This window comes from Temnothorax longispinosus, chromosome 5, assembly GCF_030848805.1.
Source record: "Temnothorax longispinosus isolate EJ_2023e chromosome 5, Tlon_JGU_v1, whole genome shotgun sequence".
Lineage (NCBI taxonomy): Eukaryota > Metazoa > Arthropoda > Insecta > Hymenoptera > Formicidae > Temnothorax > Temnothorax longispinosus.
In genome coordinates this window covers 3,967,114-3,988,952 of record NC_092362.1, presented here as the reverse complement: position 1 = coordinate 3,988,952, position 21,839 = coordinate 3,967,114, and the positions used below count along the sequence as shown (strand labels likewise).

Genomic DNA, 21,839 nt, shown 5'->3' with positions numbered 1-21,839 from the left:
CATTTCAATTTGAAACATCAACTCACTCACTAATAGCAGGACAGTGAGTACGTTATATATTGATAATTAAATTGCGAGTTAAAGTTTAACTACACTAGAAAATTGATTTGAAATTAAATTAATATTATTAATTGTACACATGATTCTCTTTGCATTATTGAAATGTAATACTTGAAAAGTCTCACAGTACTCGAGAACTTTTTATACCGTAAAAGCTATTGATTCTTGGATATTTTAAGAGCTGCCATCCTTTTTAGTTCGGCTTTGAATATTTCTAATCCGGCGAGAAAAGAAGACTGCGCAATTTATGGAGCGTACGATATACCCCGTCAGATTAATTAGCACACAAACCTACATTTCAAAGTTCGCTGAAACTGGCGCGTGTTCGCGTGCAGAAGAAAAAGCGCGTGCGAGGTATGGTAGTAAGGACTTTAAAGGATAAACATCTCGGTTCGTTGGCACCCTTAGAGTCCAGCTCTCCAGCTGGGAGAAGGGAGAGAAGAATCGTCCGTCGACGGTGACGACGGCGCCGACGTCGGGTGGCCGGTGCTGGTGGTGGTAGTGGCGTCAGGAAGGGGTAGGGCTGAACGCATCCCTGCCAGATCGGCTACCTGCCTGCCGCCAACCCTGTCCGTTCCGCGACGCTACCCCAGTACTCGGGCGATCGCTAGCACCCGCGCACGCGACATCCCTCCGTCGGGGGTGCGCGTCACCGTGTGTCTGCATGTATGTGTGTGTGTGCGTGCGTGCTCGCTGAGGGTGCTGCCGATCGCAGTGGCAGCCACCAACGTGGTGCAGCCAGCAGCATGACGTAGCCCACCCCGCGTGGCACGCTAATAGCTCGATCAGCCCTCGCGCCCTGTGCCGCGCGAGGGTGCACAGGGTGCCTAGAAACGTCACGACCTCTCGCACTAGGCGTACGAGAGAAGAGAGAGAAAGAGAGAGCTAGGCTGTGGACCTCTGGTCAGCATCCGCGAGATAGGAGTAATGTAGCGTCGCCAGTAAATGTGTACGGAAGAATCGCGAATAGTGAGTAATTATAACATGAGCAAGTATTGTCTTAGGCCGCGGCAAGTAGTAGTGTCCGTGTTTGTGTGTGACAACAAGCACTCACGTTCGGTTGACAGATCTATTACACTCTGCTTCAGTTCCTGTCTCTTTGTCTCTTGTTTACTCACTTTTCTCTATTCGTTGCAGATATCTCTCATTTTCAACAGTCTACTGTTTCTTAAAAAAAAAAAAAAGATTTTGATGATCAAACTCATACCCGTAACGTTCTCATTGCGTGGTCCGAGATCTCTCATTTCTATCTCTTCGCTTTAACAGTAATCCGATACTTACTTTCTTCGGACATATTTTTAAAAGTTCTTTCGCAAGAAAAAGAAACGCGTGTTTGCGACGTCTCATTTTTCCGAGGCTCTATATCGTCATCTCGTCGCTCTTTTTGTCTACATTCGGCTAGTCCCCTCGTGTACACTTTGTTTCGGCGCCTCTCCCCACTTACGAGATATCATGTGTATCCTCGGGATAGCTATATATCTCCTCCTTTATTCCCTGGAGGGACACGAGAACGGTAAGGTGTTTGGGGTCTGTGGAAGAAGGATTGCTTGGAAAAATTGAGGACGACGTGAGCAGATTGGATACTACGTCATGGTGGTCGTAACGAATAAATTAGGACGATGTTCGGAGATAGCCATCAAGGGGTAGTCTGAAGCTCAGCTCTCGCATTTTCACGTATTCGTGGATATCCGGCTCGCGATACGGACGTAATCGCGAGATCGTCGGATAATTCAAAGCGCGAGAAAGTCCCCACATAGCCCAAGCATTCTCGGCATATCCACATAGTATCGGGTAGCTTTATGGTCAATCGGCTGCCAAAGCGTATTGATGTGTATCGGTTGCGCTAGCCGACCGAGTCCTTCAGATGCTTTGACGCTAGAGCGATGATGCTTGCCAACGAGCCACTTCGCTCGCTCCATCGTTTACCGCTTTTTATGAAAAGAGAAATTTCACCCTCTCTCACCGCATTTAAATTAGAAAGGGGGCTCTTTAAAGAAGTAAAGAATCTCTTTCCAATTTTGTTATTAAAAGTAGAGAGTATATATGTAGATGATGTGATATTTTAAATTCGTAAAATTATATTTTAAGCAATATTTTATATTCGTTGCTAAAACGCTATCAATATTTTGTATGCAATATAACGTATAGTAAATTCAATCGCATTGTTAAGATAATCTGTCGAAGTGGGCCGATAAAATGGCTTTTAGTTATTTATCTGTTGAAAACATTCCTGAAACGCTTTCAACAATACCCACCAGAGAATATTTATTAGTACTCGCGTATAGTTCCAAGCTATTCAAGGTATTTAAGAATCTAAAAATTATCAAGTATAATAGTTTAATCACTCAGTAACACGATGTAGCTAATTATTTGTAATTTTCAATATTTCATCTCGGACTCCAAAAAAGTTTCAAAATTTACGGATCGAAATCCAGGCAATCCCGATTTAATAACAAACGATTATCGCCTAGAATCTCGTCGTTGCGAGATTTCAGCATTGGACAACTCCCAATCCCAGTTTACTCGGGATGATCTCCTCGCGGTCCCTCGCATTCTAGCCGGACATATGGCCTGCGTGTTTCGACCGTCCTTCGCATTGCGTCGTACGGAGAGGAACGGGGTCATTAGCTACGCGGGGGTAGTCGGAATGGGTCGTGGGAAATCGCTCTCGAGCAGAAACTACCCACCACCGGCGCGATTCTGATTTTGTTTTCGAGAGGGTCTCAGTCGATCCATCACCATTGCTCTTGCTGCTTTAAGCTTTGCTTAACAATAATGTCTCAACGTAGATCGTTTCGATTAGCCAGATATCTCGGTAAACCGCGCGACAAACACGATTTTTTATGTTTGCGAAACACGCGATAACATCTACGAGGGTTGTGTCGCCAAACGACACTCAAGTGCGTGTGTCTGGGTGATTTAAAGGGTTCGAAGGACCTCGAGTTTTTCGAAGAGGGCTGAGAGCAGCCTGGGGCGTCGCAGCTGATCGTGGAAAATCGATGGGACGATTGAAGAAGATTAGCTTTCACCGCGTTAAAACTGTATATCCACTGGAAGGATATACGACCAGCGGTGTATCTTGTTAACGGACACCGAGATCTCGCGATGAAAGACTGAGAGGACGTGAAGCAACATCGGCAAACGGCATCGGGGTTTTCGGGCTGTTCTCGACATCCGCGCGTGTATATCTGCCGCGAACAGTGAATCCGATTAATCGTCCCCTCGTAAAGCAGACACTTGTGAAAGCAGATATACTCGCGTATGATGGAAACGCGAGCGCCGGCGGAGCCGCTGGAAAAAATTTACGGCAACCGCGGGGAATCATCCGCCTCGTCGAGCACGGCGAATCATCTGATATTTGCCATCAGATAATGCATAGCCGTCGCCGATAATGGAGCGCGGATCCGGCTGAGAATCGCCGCGCGAAGCTGACCGTTGCAGCCGAGAACGGTTCGCCGAACATCGATTGGCTCCGGACAACCGAACGAATCCAGACTCTTTTTTCTGACCCGACGATCGAGGCGATCGAGCTAATCGGACGCGTGCAATTACATCTGCGGGGAATCCTCGACCGCGACGACCGCCGTGATTTTCGATCCGCGGCGACGGAGAAGCGCGAGAAATTGGAATGCACGTAAGATTGATCAATGTTTCATCTTTCTTGCCAATCGCATCGGTAGAGCAACAAGCAAACAAAATTGAGTCAGATACCGCCGACAGGATGCTTGCGCAAGTATCGGGATATTTACACAAATTGCGCGCATCATTTGGCACGCGAGAGAAATAGAAACGGGCGTCTCTCTTCCTGCTTCCCGCTCGTTTCCGACTCGGTGAAGAAGCAGTCCCAAAGAAAGATCTTTCCCTCGCCCGGCGGCCGTCGGTGGAAAGAAGCAAGAAGCGCTTGGCTGCTAATGCGGACCTATTGGAACAACGGTGATTACCAGCTTTTATGCGGCTTGTAGCTGTTATCGTTACCGGGGAAGAAGATCGTTAACAGCGTCCGGAAATCCTGCGGAAGATTAATGAACGGTGCGCGGTCGGCGGAATAGCATCGCTGCGGCGATAGGGGAGATCCTAACTTAACCGATAAGGAATCGCGGCCGAGAAAGAACAACGTCGCGGGCTTCCTCGCGTTTTCTTTCTCTCTCTCCCTATCTCCGGTGTCGAAGCGATCGGTGACAAAGGCTTGATGTTGTCGCGCTTCCTGCAGGAGCTATCATCAGCGGACAACAGGAGTGCCGTCGCGGCGAAACGGAAGGAGGAGGGTTTGTGATCGTTTCGGCAGCGGGCCGATCGTTCCCGCGCCACCACAACCGATCGCGGTAGCGCGGCGGCGATCGCCACGATCGCCGTCGATGAGGGGGGTGGTGATGTGACAGCGGTGGCAGCGAAGGCAGCAGCAGGCGAAGAGATGACGGTGACGGTGACGCCGTCGACTTCCGACGTCGCCGACAAGGCGGTGTCGACGGACGACGGCGGCAGCGGCGGCATGGAAGTGGCGCGTCTCGAGGCCGTTCTCGCCGCCCTGGTGGAGACGAAGGTAGAGGCGATGAAGGCGTCGTCGACGCTCAGCCGACGTTCCGGCAGCGCGCCCGCCAGTCCACGCCGACCTAGATTGACCTCGACCTCGACGGCCTCCTCCTCATTGAACCATCACCATCATCATCACCACCATCACCATCATCATTCGCAACAGCAGCAGCAGCAGCAGCACAACAAGAAGAAGGGTCAGCATCATCATCATCATCAGCAGCAGCACCATCGCCATCGTCGCAGACGTCACGATTCCGCGCCCTGCGGAAGTGATTACCTCAACAACGTGACGGATCATCCTCAGCACAAGTTGTCTAACGGTAAGAGAGTAGTTGTTAACGATAACGTTAACGATAATCGACGATAATTGGTTTAAACTTTTAAATCTCCAAACACAAAACAGAGTTTAGGTTTTTAATTTTTTTAACTTAAATCCTTTTGCACACAAAGTAAGATATTAGTAGATTTTACTCTACGTGAGCAAATCTGAATAAAAAATTAAATATACGTTTGGTTTAGTTGAACATGAATATATTGTGATAAATAAAAATAATAGCACATAGAGTTCGTCGCGATGCATAAGAATAACGAAAACATTTACAGGGTTAAATATTGATCAAGGCTGAGCGACATTCGCTAATTGTTCTCCTTTTGTTTGCCAGGAAGGGGCCGGAGAAGGGTCTCTGAAAGTCCTCGAAGCCCTCGAAAGAAGCGCAGGCATTCGAGGAGCCCAAATATTCTCCAAGGCGTCGTCCAAGACGTTCACGCCGGCCTCGATTCGCGCTTCGAGCTGCTCGGCATTGACGGCGATCAAGACGTGGCGCTAATAAATTTCGAAAGGGCTAAAGAAGTCCTCGGCGACTCCTGCGAATATCCGCGGCTGCACCGAAGTGCCTGCTACTTTTCTCAAAGCGCAGCTCAATTGTGAGTACTTAAAATATGATTGAACGCGATATGATAACAATATGCCAGTAGGACAAACTTTCGATGGATTTCGTAGGAAGAATCAGATTTTTCCTGGAGCCGAGTCACCCTGCTGAGATATTTTCTCAACGCCGAGAATTAGGACGTCGCGACAAAAACGCCTTCGCTAGGAATAAATCGACTTTAAATTCCACCAGAACTGACTTTATCCTCTCCCGTGGAAATTCGTGGAGCGTCTCAGGAAATCTTCGCATGTACTTTGGCATAGTTTCCGCATTTATCGTTTCGGTAAAGCTGCGTCGCCGCTATGTAACAAACTCTCTCCGTACTCGCGAGTCTTCGCTCGCCGTCTTCTCGTTTATATCGGGATCGCCAGGAGCGTGTTGCCGCGACTCTCGTCCTTCTTCCATATTCGATCGGTCGACCACGAGGAGAGAGAGAAAGACACGGTTTCGGTGAGCCAGCTTATTCGGAACTGGGTCAGCGTGGTGCGTGGTTGCGCGCCTCTGTCACATGCCGCTCTCGGCAAATATGGTTTGGCGGTTGAACGTTGAACCACCTGGGCGACAAAGGACGAGCGCGCCGTTGGAGCGTGTAATGAAACTGAGGAGATAGCCAGCGGCGATTAGCGATCACGAAGAGGCGTCCCGCGTATTTTCTTTTTTAATTTGGCCAAGCAATTTCAAAATCACACTAAAATCATAGGCGGATTTGATAACATTTGATTACGCGACATGAGACCTGGAAGAGATCTCTTATAACTGTTTTATATTGATTAATTTAGTACTGAAATCTCATGGTTTATCACATAATTTTAACAGTTTAGTACAAATTAACAGTTTACATTTAAAAATAATTTTTATTAATGATCCTAAAAGTATATTTTTGTATCGCAGATAAAAGTACATTTAATTAAGCAGAAAGATATTAAAAAATACAATGTTTCAGAAATTTATATAAATTGCAATAATTCGTTGAAAAAAATGAAATATTTTTAAATTTTTAAATTGTACTGTTAAATTGTATTCTATACCGTTTGGTTAAACGTAATATGATGACAAGAGTGCCGTAGATATATGTTCAAGATCGTGGGATAACATATCTTGACAGTTATCAAATAACTGTCCGATATATCGTAAAGGCAATATGAATCAAAACTTTTTTTTGCACGAGAATATAGCTGTCAGAACGACTGATTCAACATCGTCCGACGTTTACTACTTGATACGGTTTTCTCTCGATACGATTAAATCTAGTATATCAATTTACTTTTCTCTCTTTCTTTATCGAATATCTCCTTTTAATTGAATATCCTGTCGACGTAGGTAGAGAGGCTTCTATTTATAAGCTTTTCGCATTTCTCCCGATAAACGTTATTAATAAATGAACTTTGGATATAATATATTTTTAATGCCCAGGAATTAACTTTATCGTTGCGCAAATGTAGAATGACGAAAAACGTGTATTGACGTATTCCGGAAGAATACAATTTCTCTTAACAGACGCGACGAAAAGTGTGCAAGCGGCGATAATGCTCGAATCGCCATTGTCTGACCACACGTCGGCTGTTATCACTACTTCGAATTTCATCCAGTCGTCCACAATGCCCCGACACCTCGGCTATCGTTTTTCCACTTTTCCGTCCTATTCCAGCGGCATTTTCTAAAATTATACTCAGAGAGCACGTGATGGCCTTGCGTGTATGTGTATGTGTGTGACGTAGATAGTCCAACGATTGTTCTTTGTTCAGCTCGATATCGGGGTCTGCTTCTCTCGTTGGCTGTTGTGAACGCATATCGAATTGCTGGCCCGCTTTTCCGTAGTACGTTACCAAGCTTCGATGTGCAATGTGCAATATAGAGAGCAAGTTGAGCAGTTTTATCGCAAATTCATCAAGTAACCTTGTTTGTTGCTCTATATTACTTTTAATACGTCAGCAAAACTATACATAGTTCTATCACACACACTATCTTTATTTTTATCAATACATTTTTAATCATTTTGTGTTGAATATTTTCCATATTTAATATCAAAGACTTATTCACAGTCTACATTTTTATAATATCTAGTAACAATTAAAACTTTTTAATTAATTTCGAATTTTAGTTTTAGCTTCAAGTAGCTTTGAAGTATAAATATTGCGTGAACATTATAGCTACATTATATGTAGCTTATTTTCATGCATTTACGTTTAGTTTCTCAGCATTGCAAAAGCACGGCTGATCTTTGCAAGTTTTTATTCCTCTCGTGCCGTTCAACTTTTTCTCTCGATGAAAAATGGGGAAATAGCCCTAATTCGAAGTCTCGATTGAGAGTATGCAGTACATAACAATGCATGGCCTTTCTGTCGCCGCCACCCGCGTACGGCAAACAGCAACTTCTCGAGATTCATGAACAATGCAGGTACCACGATGATCGATACTCATTCGTCGCTCGCTTTTTTTCGAGCCTTTACAATTGGTGCCAGAATCAGAAATGTATTCCGATTGTTAAACGAAGTGCGAGTGAATGTACATTTTAATTAACGACGTTCTATTATAGCTCGAGACGTCTCATTCAGAAAATGAGTATGAAATCTCATTATACAGACAGCCTGAGAAAAGACGAAGTCAGTCGATTTCTATTTAAACAATCTATTTTTTAGAAATAGGTTTGTTGAGAATTTTTTATATAATTTGTAAATTTATATTAATATTTATATTAACATATTCTGTTATTAGACGAGTTAATTAAAGGGGGAAAAGTCTATTTTCGTATGCCCGCGTGAGATACACAAGAAAAATGTTATTTTTCAATTTAAATTAAACGTCAGATGCAGCCGGAGTGCTGGCACGTTTCATTTCCGAAACGGTATTGATCGAGAGTAACGATTCGACGAACAATGGCAATAGTCCACGTTGTGGGAACAATAGCTCGTGTATTATTTCTGCGGTTTTTGCACGTGTTGTTTCAAAGCAAATCGTCGACCTCACTCGAGGTTTTCAAGTATAAACTTTGATTGACGGAGAAGAATCCTTGCTGATCCTCTCTGATCTACTTTCAGAAAAATTCATTACGACGACGACGACTACGTGGCGTTGAACGTAGCCGACGAGCTGGAAGAGGAGGAGACTCTAAGCGGACCGGAGAAGGTGGAGTCTCAGGGAAGGTATCACCGACCACGAAGAAAGCGCAAACGTAAAAGACGCAAAATCGATCCCGTCGGTCCGGACGAGGAACTCGTCGATCCAGAGGAACTCCCGCCTCGTGCACGATGGACGATCGTCGCGACCGCTTGTCTTCTGCTCGCCATGTCGTTGCTCCTGGTCGGTGTTACGCTGCGAATGGCGCCTATAATTGACGACATGGGTGAGTCGATTGCGACGATAAATCTCTCGTCTTTAGGCAAATGAAAATCGAGCGTTGCGTATTTATTGCATTTATTACATTTAGGGCCGATTGTTACAAACCTGTTGGTAAACTAACTAGTAGTTAAATCATATATATGTCTTTGTTTATCTTTTACATTAGACAAAGATAGATATGATTTAACTATTAGTTAGCTTACCAACAGGTTGGAACAACCGGCCCTTAATAACACATTTCTGTACCTTAAGGGTAAAGAATCGTATCTCCATTTTTTGTCAAAATGGAGTTGATACATTTTTCAATATACCAAGAGCTTAAATTGTATAATGATAAAGGGTCTTATGTCTATTATTATTAGTTTCTAAAATACAATGAAAAAGTCGTGTTAAAAATTTTCATAGTTCTTTAATTTTAGTCAGGTATAGCGTGTTATTGGCAGTTGTGGTATTAAACATGTCAGTTCCTTTATTAAAAATTACTTTATGAAAAACTCAATAAATCAAGCTACTATTTTTATTTTATTTTATTTTATTTTTGTTTTATATCTAAAAAAAGGCACCATTTCGCTATTTAAAACTTTAAATCTTGTTTTCTCTGAATTCATAATAATGGAGATACAATTCTTTACCTCTAAAGTACAGATTTTTATTGTATAATCTACTTTGTTTTATATTTTGTAACCAGTTGCGTTGGCACGATCTTTTTCTTCTTCTTCTTCTATTAAATTTATGGAAAAGACATTCGAGAAGATCTCTTAGAAAGCATTCTATGCTCGATAAACGCGTTTATTCCCTGGCGATTTTATTAGAACGCGATAAAGCGTACGATTTATTACGCACTACGGACTTTTCACGAGCGGAAAGCCATCCAATGGTTGACGTGATGCGTCCGAAAATAGTAGCTAAATAGTAGCGCGGATTTATACGTTTGAGAACGTGGGAGAAAATCATGTCGGATTACCGGCGTTAAAATATGCAAGGCAGTCCCGAGGGTGGTAACCTCCGGATGAAGTTGCAAAGCATTAATGATTTAATGCATCTTTATTATACAATCCTGTTGGAGGAACGATATTGTCGCTCAAGCAGATTTGATTAAGTGCATTAGCAAGTTCTCGCGGATCAAAATTTGATTAATCCTCTTATCATCTACCATTTGCAATTTTATAGTTTCTTTCTTGTACATTGATAATAACTCTCTCTCTCTCTCTGAAGAAAAGTTATTATTATTATATTAGTGTTTACAATTTGTACATTACATATATAGAACAATTATGGGTTATTCTTTTGAACATTTCTGTAGTTTGAATCATGCCATGCGGATTAAAAGAGTTAAAATATTGTATGTACAAAAATCTCTGTCATGAAACATCTTTCTAATTACTTTAAGTGATTTACATAATTTTTTAAATTATGTCTGATCTATCCAATTTTCATTGAAGCACTAATATAATTTTACAAGCGCACAGTATTATAGGACTAATTATGATGAAATTAACGTCCTTGAGAATGTGTGAAGTGACACAAGGCTAGCGTTCGGTGATAATTTGGTTATGGTAATTGGCAGGTTAATTCCGATGCGACAACGGTTCGGTCAACGTCGTTAGCGGTTTCGTGGTGGACGTTTACCTTCCTGAAAACCACAAAACCGCGTTTCATCGTACGTTAGAGGTAGCGAACCGTCAATGGTTCTGTAAACCGAGGCTTTCTCCGTGAAGGGAAGGAGGTCTTCACCAATTAGCTGGGTAGCTTTACGTGCAACGGCGACTGATGATGACACTCCAGAATGTCGCATCCGACACGAAAGTACGCTGCTTCAAGCCTATATAAAGCTGTAAAACGTGCGGAATACATACGTACGTGCAATACACGAATTTCCACCGGCACAAATAAACCGTATGCAGCGTGCGAGGTCGAGGGCGCTCCGCGTTTCTAAATTAAAGGCGCGCACGTCTGCGAATCCTCCAGTCAGCCGTCGGATTTCCGCAGCTGAGCCACCTTGAGGCTCGCACTCGTCGTTCCACGGTCGAAAGGCTCTCGCCGACAGTCGCTTTCGACAAATGTGTGTCGTCGTCTTAGCGCGCGCGCGCCAGCGACGTGTCTCGCTGATCCAGAGTGTCGTTGATCCTGTTGTGACGACCGAGTGCCGCAGGATACAGGATGTTATCCCGCAGCGAACGCGATTATAGTTCCGTCGGGTGACCTTCCCGTCGTGGTCGTGGTCCGGGATCGGGAGAGCACACCACGCGAGAAATGGAATTAAAATTTTGAGACCAGTCTCTCCACACTTCCGGTGTCCGGGTTTTTCTCTCTTGCGATGTGAAATTGTTGGAACGGGTCTACGGGAATTAACTCTCATCTCTCCTCGAGAGGAAACAATTTCCTGGACATCCGTGCTCGAGAGCAGTAAGGCAAAAATAAAACCCGCGCTTTCGTGGAATCGCCGGCGGCAAGAGCAACGCGATTTTAACGCTTCGAGATTCTAAAGATCGCTTAACGGCCGTTAAATCGCTGACACCAGTAACGATTATGCGAAATAAAAAAAGTGGGATTATTTTAGAGATTAATTATTGTCGAGATGAAAAATTTTCCGGAAAATCTCGCTCTGCGATTGGAGAGAGATAGATGTTCAGATAATATATTCAAACACTTTGTTGCCTTAATGCCGTAATAATAATGATTTTTATTTATTGTAAAACTTTTTCGAATTTCCTTTAGACTATTTATCTGAATTCTGCTGAAATGTATTAAAATTTATATTTTTTAAAACTTTTCCTAGCTATCAGCAATATCCGTTTCCAATAGAACGCGTCAAAGTGCGGATGACGTTGTATAAATACACCATCGCGCGCGAAATCAACAAGTCAGAGTCGATACTGGAACTTACATGGTTCAAACGATGTTTCTACGTCGAGAGATTTGCGGAAGCGGATGTCATCGTGTGCGGTAGGTCGGAAGCGTTGCGGTATTATTGATCCAAGGAGATAAGATTATTAATCTCTCCTTTGATGATTCCCGACACAAACGTTTAATAATAATTATCATCGTAGCTAATAAACTCCCAGAAAGAAATCGCGGCAGAATGATTTTAAATCGTGCGCGAAATTAATTTTTCAAGCATCACACGAAAATTGTGAAAATTAATTTTTGTACATCTCTTTATCTTTTCACTCATACTTTGACAGTTTATGCGATTTCAACATTTTCTTGCCATGAGTACGTTTCTCTTGGATAAGAGTATGAATTATTATTAAGCAAAGTTTATAAATTTTCCCGCAAAATGTCATAGGATTGTTAATCTTCGTGAGATCGTGTCGTAAACGGGAAAATTATTAATTGCAGGCTGTATAAATATCCAGCGATATTTGTGTGTCGTGTGTTTACATTTAAATCAAATCTATTGTGGATTTCAATTATCTTCAAATGTCGTTTACATATATTTATATTCATATATATAAGTATGTACAAAATCGATTAATTATTTTTACATTGTATAACTGAGTTTTTACAAAACGCCGGGTTTCAACAGTTAAATGTATTGGATGTTGTCTCATGCTCAAGCGGGGAATTGTTTGCAAAAATGGTACTGTATTGATTTGCACCAGATATACACGACGTCCTTTGCGTCCGCTTTGTCGACGCCAATATCTAGAACATTTTAATTGAATATATATATTCTTCGTCGCACAGATTTGTAACGTTTATATTTGCCACAATTTCGAGAGTAACGTTCAGTCATTCGACATATATATACTGTTGCGTTATCATTGAGTTAAATAAAATGATAAGCTTAACATTTTTGAAAAAGAGTGAGATACACTCTCTTTTTATCTTAATGGATATTAAGTAGTTTATACTACTTAATATCCATAACTTTAACGTTCCTGAATTTGTATTCACTTTTTTTTTATATAAACATCCTAATTATAAAACATCTCTTAATAATATGCATCTGATATACGATACGTTTTTAGACTATTTTGCAGACACATTTAGTCTGTTTATACCGTTTTATAGGAAGGAAATGGATTAATTTAATTGTTTTAAAGCAAATTCAACTCTCGCTTGTTCGGACGTACGCGAATTTGAGGAAACACAGCGAAAGATAGCTGTCGAATGTCTATAATCATTGTAACGTGATCGGCAACATTACCAGGCCTCGTATTGATCTTAAATTCGCAAGATGACTGTCTGCGCGCAAATTTCACGGGAAGGTATCTCGTTTCGGCGATTTACAACATCGCGTTTACATCGTTTCGCGCTCAGAACCGAAAATCAGGTCAGGCCTGAACAACCGCGGTCTGATTTTCGCCACCGTTCGATTTTGACGTAGCACGTCATTAAAGGTACGGATATAGAGCGATCGTCATTGCTGACATTTGGTTACACCCACAACTGCTGCAGTTGATTCATTACGATCAATTTCTCGTCAATCATGCGTTTTACGCGCACTGGATCGAGTGATCAATCAATTAGCGGTCTTTAATTACTTCCACCTGACAATTGTATGTTAAATCCTTTGAGTCAATGCTCGAAACCGAAGTCCATAATCCCGCTTCATATATACATTTCCCACATTCATTCGGAACTCGATTGGAAATCCGCTCGTCGAATTCTCAGTTTCAAGTTAACGTCCATCAGGAATTTATTTTATATACCTATATATCAGACGGCAAATAAAGTTTTACATTTATTCTTCATATAAAACCACGCGTATTAAAGTCGACCGGTGGCATTGTGACTCTTGTGACTCTGACGCGTTAATGCCGCATTGCTTTTACATCGTGCTCCCGCGTAAAATTGCACTACGAAGTACGTGAATTTTTTATCTCGCTGTCACGGCGGGCGGGCGGGGGAGAAGGGAGAGACAAGTGAAATGGAGAGACCAGCGGGGAAGGGTAAAATTTTTAAAGGGCACTATATGGCTTATTTCGCAAGGTCGTAACGCTTGCCGGCCATTATGCTTGCACACAGGGCGCCTCGGCAATATCGTAAAGCAGGGTGTATCGATCTTGTGCAGTTAGGAGATGACATCTATCGCACAAATTATATACGCGTCCGGTATTTGCATAACGCCGGGCTGCGACAATTCGCGCGGCCGCTGCGTCGTCACGCGTGATCAGATGACACCTACGTGTCATCGCGGAACATCGTAGATGTAGACATGAACTACATTTGGGACGCATCACGAAGAATTGACGCGTTGTCATCGTCTCTGAAATGATGATCATTTACGTTCTCGCGACTGTGATTGATTGCGAGTATTTTAGGAATTCGAGCCAACTGATAGATATTGAACGCGCGCACAATTCTCAATTAAAACATGTATTATATATAATTTTTTATTTATTTTATACTTTTACAAAACAAGTTTTTTATATATTGATACGTTTACTCGGCGAGGCTGTTGATTAGAGGGAAACTATCGCAGTTGTAATCCGCCGACTTGAAAAAGGGGGGATCGTTCATTTCATGGATGAGAAATTTGATATTATGCCAGTTTCGAATGCAACGATGTGGTGTATAATATAATGTGGGATAATCCATTTGCATTTGGAAAGAGAAATTTAATGCGACCGTACGTATTTGCGTATTATTATATTATTTTGCGGAATCTGATTGCACTCTTCTACGTCAAATAATCTCTCAGTTTGGCTCGCGGGCCACGCATAGGTGCGAACGCATTAGAATTTCCAAGGCGTGTTTATATATCATTTTCGACATATCCTGGCCGAACATCGGCAGGCAAATCCGCGAAACGGTTTTGGCAGAGAGATTTAAACTTCTTTCGCATTTTAGAGGATTAAAAGCGGTGGGCCGTAAATACTCCCGTCGTAATTTGAAAGCCCTCGTGTGTTCCAGCGCTCCTCGGCGCATGGATTCTTCAAATTGCTCGAGCGAACGTTGCAGTAATGTTGTCGGTGTGTATGAAAATTTCATTTACGAGGAACTAGCCCGGATCTCACGCTACAGCGGCGCCATTAAAATAATGCGATTTGTATACGCGCGCCACTTGGCGCATCGATGTCGACAAGTAGTATAATTTTCCGCTTATGCAATGAAATTTGCCCACCACCCGCACACAGACCGCGTACATATACGCTCATCAGAAGTTTTGACGCCCCGGTGTGTGTGTGCTGACGTCAAAGCGACTTCGCGCCGAAACAGGGTCAATTTCTTCGCTCGATTTCTCAATTTTTCCACTCATTCGTTATTAAGAGGGAAATGGAGAACAAGCGATTTCTTACGTGTCCGCGCAGCCAAGCAGTCGTTGGCTGCTGGCCCGCACGAGTAGTCCATTAAACAAGCGTAAGTTTCGGACCTTCCAGGACGCTCGCACTTTGCCGGTTTGTGATCGATCCGTGCGGTAAATTGGAGCGTGACACCTCGACAGCTCATTGTCTCACTCTGTGTGCACTTGTGCTTAACGCTCGCAGACTGAAGGTAAAGATGCGATATATCATCATGATGGATACTTTTCTATATCTCCTCGCTCTGTGGTAACTGAAACAAAGAGCAATCTGTGAGATTTACCGCGAGATGCAGTGGGATATACGATCTCTACTTCCACTGCACTGTGGCGCAATTTCGGTAAAAGAACGCGCCGGTAATCTCCTTGTTATCCTCCACTTCCTTTTCTCAAGTTGCTGGGTTAATAATCGTAAAACGCTGGCGGGAAGAATTTTACTGGCGGCGGTACTGCGCGTTTAGTCGTCGATGCCAATCGCGATTTTCGAAGTGACGGCGAAACGGTCACTCCTGGCGGAATTGCATTACGTGCGGTTCTCGTTAATTTCGACAGCCGAACCAAAGTCGAAACTCGCGCTGAAATTAGATTGGATAGGGCATGTCGTTCTTCATAACAGACCAATAAAGTAAACAGCAATTGGCAAGTATATCGCGTACCTGTCGTTGAGAAACAGGACGGGTTTAAAGGGAAAAATTTATTTTTCCGAACAAGGCTTTCAGGATAAGTAAGAAATAAGCGTTAACAAGGTGAATTTAATCACGATGAATCTCGCGAGAGGTAACATGGACGTTCTGTATATTGATTTCAATAATTTAAAAGAGACATGAGACTTTTACACGCAATTTCGTTTTAAAAGCTCTGATTTATTTGCGCCTAGAACTTGTTTTCATGACTTTAACGATACATATATACCTACGCGTGTCAAACTCGATAATTTTAGATTTACCCCTTCTGCTCCCTAGAATGGAAATGTTGACGTCCGATGCGTGCAGTCGTCGCGCTATTTCTCATCCCATTCTATTCTCTCAGGCTTCCGCAGCGAGCTCGACAACTCACGCGTGCGCGCGTGTTCTCATCTCCATTCATCTGCACCACGAATTGAGCGACAGGACGGTCTCATCTCCGTTGACGCTAATACCTCTCCGTCTGATCGTAAATCTATCGTTCCACACAGCAGCGTTTAGTTTATTCAGAGTCACTCGCGTCGAGAAACGTTTCCCCTTGGTCATCGGCGTATCCATCGTTGTCGCGACAATATTTCCCTTCGCACAAAATTCGGACAATGTTGAAACAGATGCCTCCTTTGGCGGTGTACAGTCGTTGGTTTATTCAGACTTCAAAGTTTGCGGTCAAAGCCTCGAGTTGCTTTTGATTGCGCTTTTGAAATGCACGAAACTCGGAAAGCGGTTCGACCATTGCGGTCGATATCTGGATGGCCTAACAGAATATTTTGGAGGATAGAATTCTCGCTTTGTACAAATAAACACATCTGACGTAAATAAGTCTGGCGCAGGATAATTTCGTGTCTCTCGGGTTATCTTCGCCCGTGAAAAAAGAAGTATACGATTGATTATTTTTTACTGGTCATCATAACATACAATCTGTCATAACATTGTCTACAGCATTTTCTTTCGAGATAATTACGAGAGAAGCAAAAAGAGAGAGGCTAAAACGCCGCGGCTATAACGACGATTAAAATAACATAGGTCAGGAATTTTAACGTCTCGCGCGTATCATTTGATATCCGTACTTTTAAAAGCATTTTTTCTCGTAGTACTTTTTTTTCCACGGGGAAATGTCGGATTGCAATATGCGCGCGAGTTCCATTTATTCGGACAGGAATCACTTCTTTCGGAGTATTCTCGCTTCGATTCGCGAGCTTCAAATATTAGTCCTCAGTTATTGCACCAAGGTAGAAAGCCAGCTGAGCTCTCATTATTCGTATGCTTCTCATTCGAAAATTGTAAGAGCTTAAAGAATCTGAGAATCTCATGTTTGAAATATATCTACGATTTTTTTTCTGATAAATGTTTTATTAAAAAGTATAAACATATATTTAAATTACTATTCTTTTAATTACGCTATAAAAAACACTAGAGTATACCGTTTTGCAATTGATATGTATATATTTTATTTTAAAAGTATAAAAAAGAATGATACAGATTTAAAAACATTTTATATCAATTTTTAAAACATTTTTTTTTTATTATCACGTTAAAATTACAGTGAATTTATTATTATTTTTAGAAATGACTTATAAACTTTACTTATTAATTACGCAAAAGCTAAATCGTATGTTAATTAATCACGAATATATTAGAACTTGATGTATATGTATGATTCTTGGTTTCATTTCGGAGCCGTGAAAGCAATCTACGATTCATCTTCTTTCAAACTGATTCAGCATTTTTGCCGTTGAAATTGTCGAGGAAAAATCATCTTAGCTTTAACATTTAAAGTCAAGTTTGATACTCGTGGCCTTGAAATCAGCTATACAGATTAAATTTTCTTAAAAAAAAAAAACATTTTTTTCACAAAAGTTACTCGTATATTATTTTAGTTTAGGAAAGAATAAGTCAAAATTTCTAACACAAGGGATCTACATTAATTTTTCAATAGTACACTTACATGTATCAATATTAAATTTAAATTCTTTAAGAATCACTCGCGCCGAGTGTTACATCTTTATTAAAACTTTTATTATAACGGCGCTGCTGTATTTTAAATTCCTGGAATAATCTCTATGCGACCCGAATGACGTAGATCTAACATCGATAGGCACGAGAGCCTAGTTGGGAAATTAATGGACCATTGCCGTTAGTAACTGCGCGGATGCGCAGCATCCGCAGTTTCGGCGGACACTATAAGTGCCTGTATCACCTGTTACGCCTGTCATTCGCTCTTCCGCGCATCTCCGATATCCCGGGCGTTATTAGCTCCTTTATAGCATTCGCCATATATTTCGCTGTGTGCTAACATCTGTAACCGAGCACCATCGATTACCGGTGTCTGGCCTTGCGCGAGGAGACGAGAGATCAATGGGAAATTCAGCGCGCGCGAGACGACGCTGCATGGAGTCAATCTCGAATGCCGTACGGCGACGAGAAAAGTACGCCGGGTACGACGAATTGAGTGAAATCGCATTTACGGTCTCAAACATGATCGCCCGAACAATTTGTCACACAGGCACCGCAGAAGTCTTTCGAGTCGAAATGTCTGTAAATCTTTATTGTCCAGCTTTACGGAGCGCGAGATTTTTTATTCGATTATGCGCTCAATCAAGGTGGATTGCGAAAGAACGGGGTCATGCGGGAGGGGAATCGGACACAACAAAAGGAATCCGTCGATACCGTTAAACTTAGTTTCCGTTTCCGGATGCCAATTTTCCAATCCCACATCCCACGATCCCGCGAGTATCGGAACGCGGTAAATCGAAGCCGGTAGTCATCATTAAGAACACTTCGCCGAGTCGATGACATGCTTCGGTCGCCGGCCTCTACGCGATAGATTTCGAAACGAGAGAGAGAGAGAAAAATTGACGGCCCCCGCCATTGAGGCCGTTCATTTACGCCCCGTCCATTCTGCGAGGCGAACCCGTCGAGGGTCCGTCGAAATCACTTTGCCAAGGAACCTTTGCCAAGGGACGGGCGAGATATCGATCGTCATCTTCGTTCTACACGCCAACACGACGATATTCAAATAATTTCAGCCGCCGGCCACTCGTGGGTGGTGAGTTCTCTAAATATTTGGCCGAGTATATTTAACGGCATGCACGTGAAAATATGTGTGTGCGTGCGCGTCGCACACGCGGGTTTTGGGACGCGGGAAAAGAGATACAGCAGCGAGCGGATCGGCCGCGGCGGTGCCTGCTGAATCTACGTCGCTAAAAATACGCGTCGCAATAAACTCAAGGGTGACGTCTACCACGCGGACGTATCAACGACGTTTTTAGCTGTCCTTCTTCTTCTTCTTCTTTCAGAACTTTTGTTTTTTCTCTATAATTACCGTTCTGCAGTGCTTACGTTTTTACTCGCCGCCGTAAACTTGGGTTAATTTCATCACGGCACCCCCATATTTCTCGAAGCGTAAAAATAAACACGAGAGAAATAAAAATTTTCGATAGCGTTATCTCTAATCGTAATGAGGTACTTTCAATTTACTCCGATTTTGTCTCCTCCGCTTGAGATGCTTGGTGGCACTTAATCGGAGCGATAATAATTTAGAATTAACGCGTATAGTCGTGTTCATTGCGTCAACATTTGCTTTTCGGGCGGGTTTATTATAATAAGATACTCTTCTGCATAACATAACATTAAGGATAATTAATAATAACATCACGTCTTCGGGTTCAAAGTCCTAAAGAACCAAGGCCAAGAACATTATTCTGATCATCCGCATTGTAGTTATACAGTTTAATCATCAATTATAAAAGATTTCAAAGTCGTTCCGATGTTTTCGAACTTGAAGTTATTTTATTTTAATTATAGATAACTTTAATATCCGCATCGAATTTCATAGAGCTCGATATGATAATAAGCGTCGTTAATCCGTTGACGAATCTACGGATAATTAAGTATTTTTAGATTTCCTCGATAAAATAAGATCGTAGATAAGACCAAATAAATTCGCTGACAAATATAATGCGATTCTGGTGAACATCTTATGCATGGGAAGTGCTTATACGGCATTCTTGCAAGAATATTCGCACGCTGCTGACGTTCGTAGAAGACGCAAGAAACTGTTCTATCCTACCGAGATGGGAAAACCCGTGAAAACCGCGGTCGATCTACTTTAATCACCCTTTACGACGCGATATAAATAGCTTTCAAGTTATTTATCACCTACTCTCCATAAAAATCTTTTCCCTCGGCCAACGGCGGGGGTACGACTAAAGTTTCTGCGCGAAATCAATTCGTTATTTCGAGAAATAATTATCCCCGAGTTGATAACGGGGCTTTACGAGTGTCCGATTCTACAGGGACAATAAATGATGGATAACGGCGACCCTCGCGTGGGAAGGTACGATATGCATCATCGATAATGTGACAGGATATGGATCAGTTATTTCATAAGTGTCAGACTTACAAATCCCTCGCGGAAAAATTCATCTCTTAGTGCGAGCCCTCAGTCAAATAAACATAAAGCAATCGATGGCGAAAATGTGACGATGAAGAACGATACCCCGGATTTCTCGACGCGTTGCCGAGGCCATTAATTCACCCGCCATGGATATTAATAATCAGGACGATCGGGATCAACGGTTAAGTGCCGCGTGCGAGAGGATAATTCTCTACGTGGACGATTTCGCGGCGGCGACCGGTCAGGATTTGTCGTCGGGTTTCTATAACCGTGCCAAGGATGTTTACGCGCTGCCCGGCGAACCGGATGGTACACGGACAGGTCATCGTTCCAGTCTGTATCCACCCACTCTCGACGGTCTGGGCTTGCAGCTGGACGATCGTTCCGGTCTTTACCTTCTCGACTCCGGCGATAGATCGCCTTCCCCTAATCTGCTGTACTCTCAGACGAGCACCCCGCGACGCTCCAGATGTAGTTTGGACGTCGATCAGCGTTCCAGCAGGCGTTCCAGCATGTCGAATCGCTCGAGGACGAACAGCTGCGGCAGACCGACTCCTTTAGGTAGGAGATAAATTGGAAGATGACCGCGAATAGAAGAAAATGTTTTTTCCTTATAACTAACTAAAGAGAAATAATCTCGAATCAATATTGCCTTTGCAGAGCTTATATCTAAAATGTTTCTTATATCTAACATGTTTCATGTCTTTTCTCGACATCCAAATGTAATCGGATAAAATATTCGACTTTCTCAACTTGATGCGATGCCGTAGCTCGAATGCATTAAAGAAGTATGGAACATATCGCGTTTTGCTTCGAAGCATCCACGAAAAGGATTGTCGCTTGTATCGATCAATTTGTGTGGGCGCGCGGAAGACGCTTTAACATTAATACGTGACGACGACGTGAAACTTCAGGGGACGATAGAAGAGCCAGCGTTAGCAAGAAAACCAGGCCACGAAGGGCAAGTACCGCAGTTCCTCGAAAGGATTCCGTCCGCCCAATAAAGGTGGACGTCAAGCAGACGCAGAAGATAATAGAGGACGCTCAGCAACTCGAGCAAGCGAGGCGTCATCGACGAATCGCCATGATTGTTCTGGGAACCTTCATCTTTCTTCTGGCAGCCTCGGTGCTGGTGGTGGTCATCACCTTGACGCAAAGCAGCTTTTTGAATCCTGCACCCGACAGCTCGAAAGAGCTGACCGAACGCAATCGTAAATCATATGAAATATGAAAGTTTGAATACTAACTCCGAATCATTGAATATTTTTATTAGAATACCGAGATCATTGAAATTTAAGCTGTATTCAAAGCCACTAACTACGACCCTCCTTATCCTTCGTCGTTTTAAGCTATATCTAAATGGCGTTTCTTCGCGGTTAATTAATTTTAGCTTGCGGATTTAACTTCTGTAATATAGTTTCGCCGCAACGCTCGATAAGGCTAATTTGAATTTTGCGCCACTTCTGATTCACGAGCGATTAAACGATCTAACTCGCCGTCGAAGTTAAGAAAAATTTATCGCGACACGGGAAGAAAGTAACATAAATCTATGTAGTCGTTGTTCGCTCGTATTGAGAAAACGCGCGGGGGCGCGAGATGCTAGTTTTACGTCGTATATCTTCGAGAAGATAAATTTTTCACTTTACTTA

At 42.7% G+C, this 21,839-nt stretch overlaps 1 protein-coding gene across 2 annotated transcripts in view; it reads left to right on the top strand.

Annotated features, from left to right (window-relative positions):
* The first annotated feature begins 1,445 nt into the window (after positions 1–1,445).
* The window catches only part of LOC139813744 (uncharacterized), a 28,606-nt gene continuing 8,212 nt past the window's right edge, over positions 1,446–21,839 (top strand). For both annotated transcript variants that reach the window (XR_011732230.1, XM_071779414.1), the window contains exons 1-3: positions 1,446–4,913; positions 5,256–5,517; positions 8,561–8,865. Coding sequence is in view for 1 of the 2 variants with exons in the window: in XM_071779414.1 (XP_071635515.1) it covers positions 4,472–4,913; positions 5,256–5,517; positions 8,561–8,865 (1,009 nt within the window). In the remaining variant the exon portion in view is untranslated. The remainder of the gene's footprint in view (positions 4,914–5,255; positions 5,518–8,560; positions 8,866–21,839) is intronic.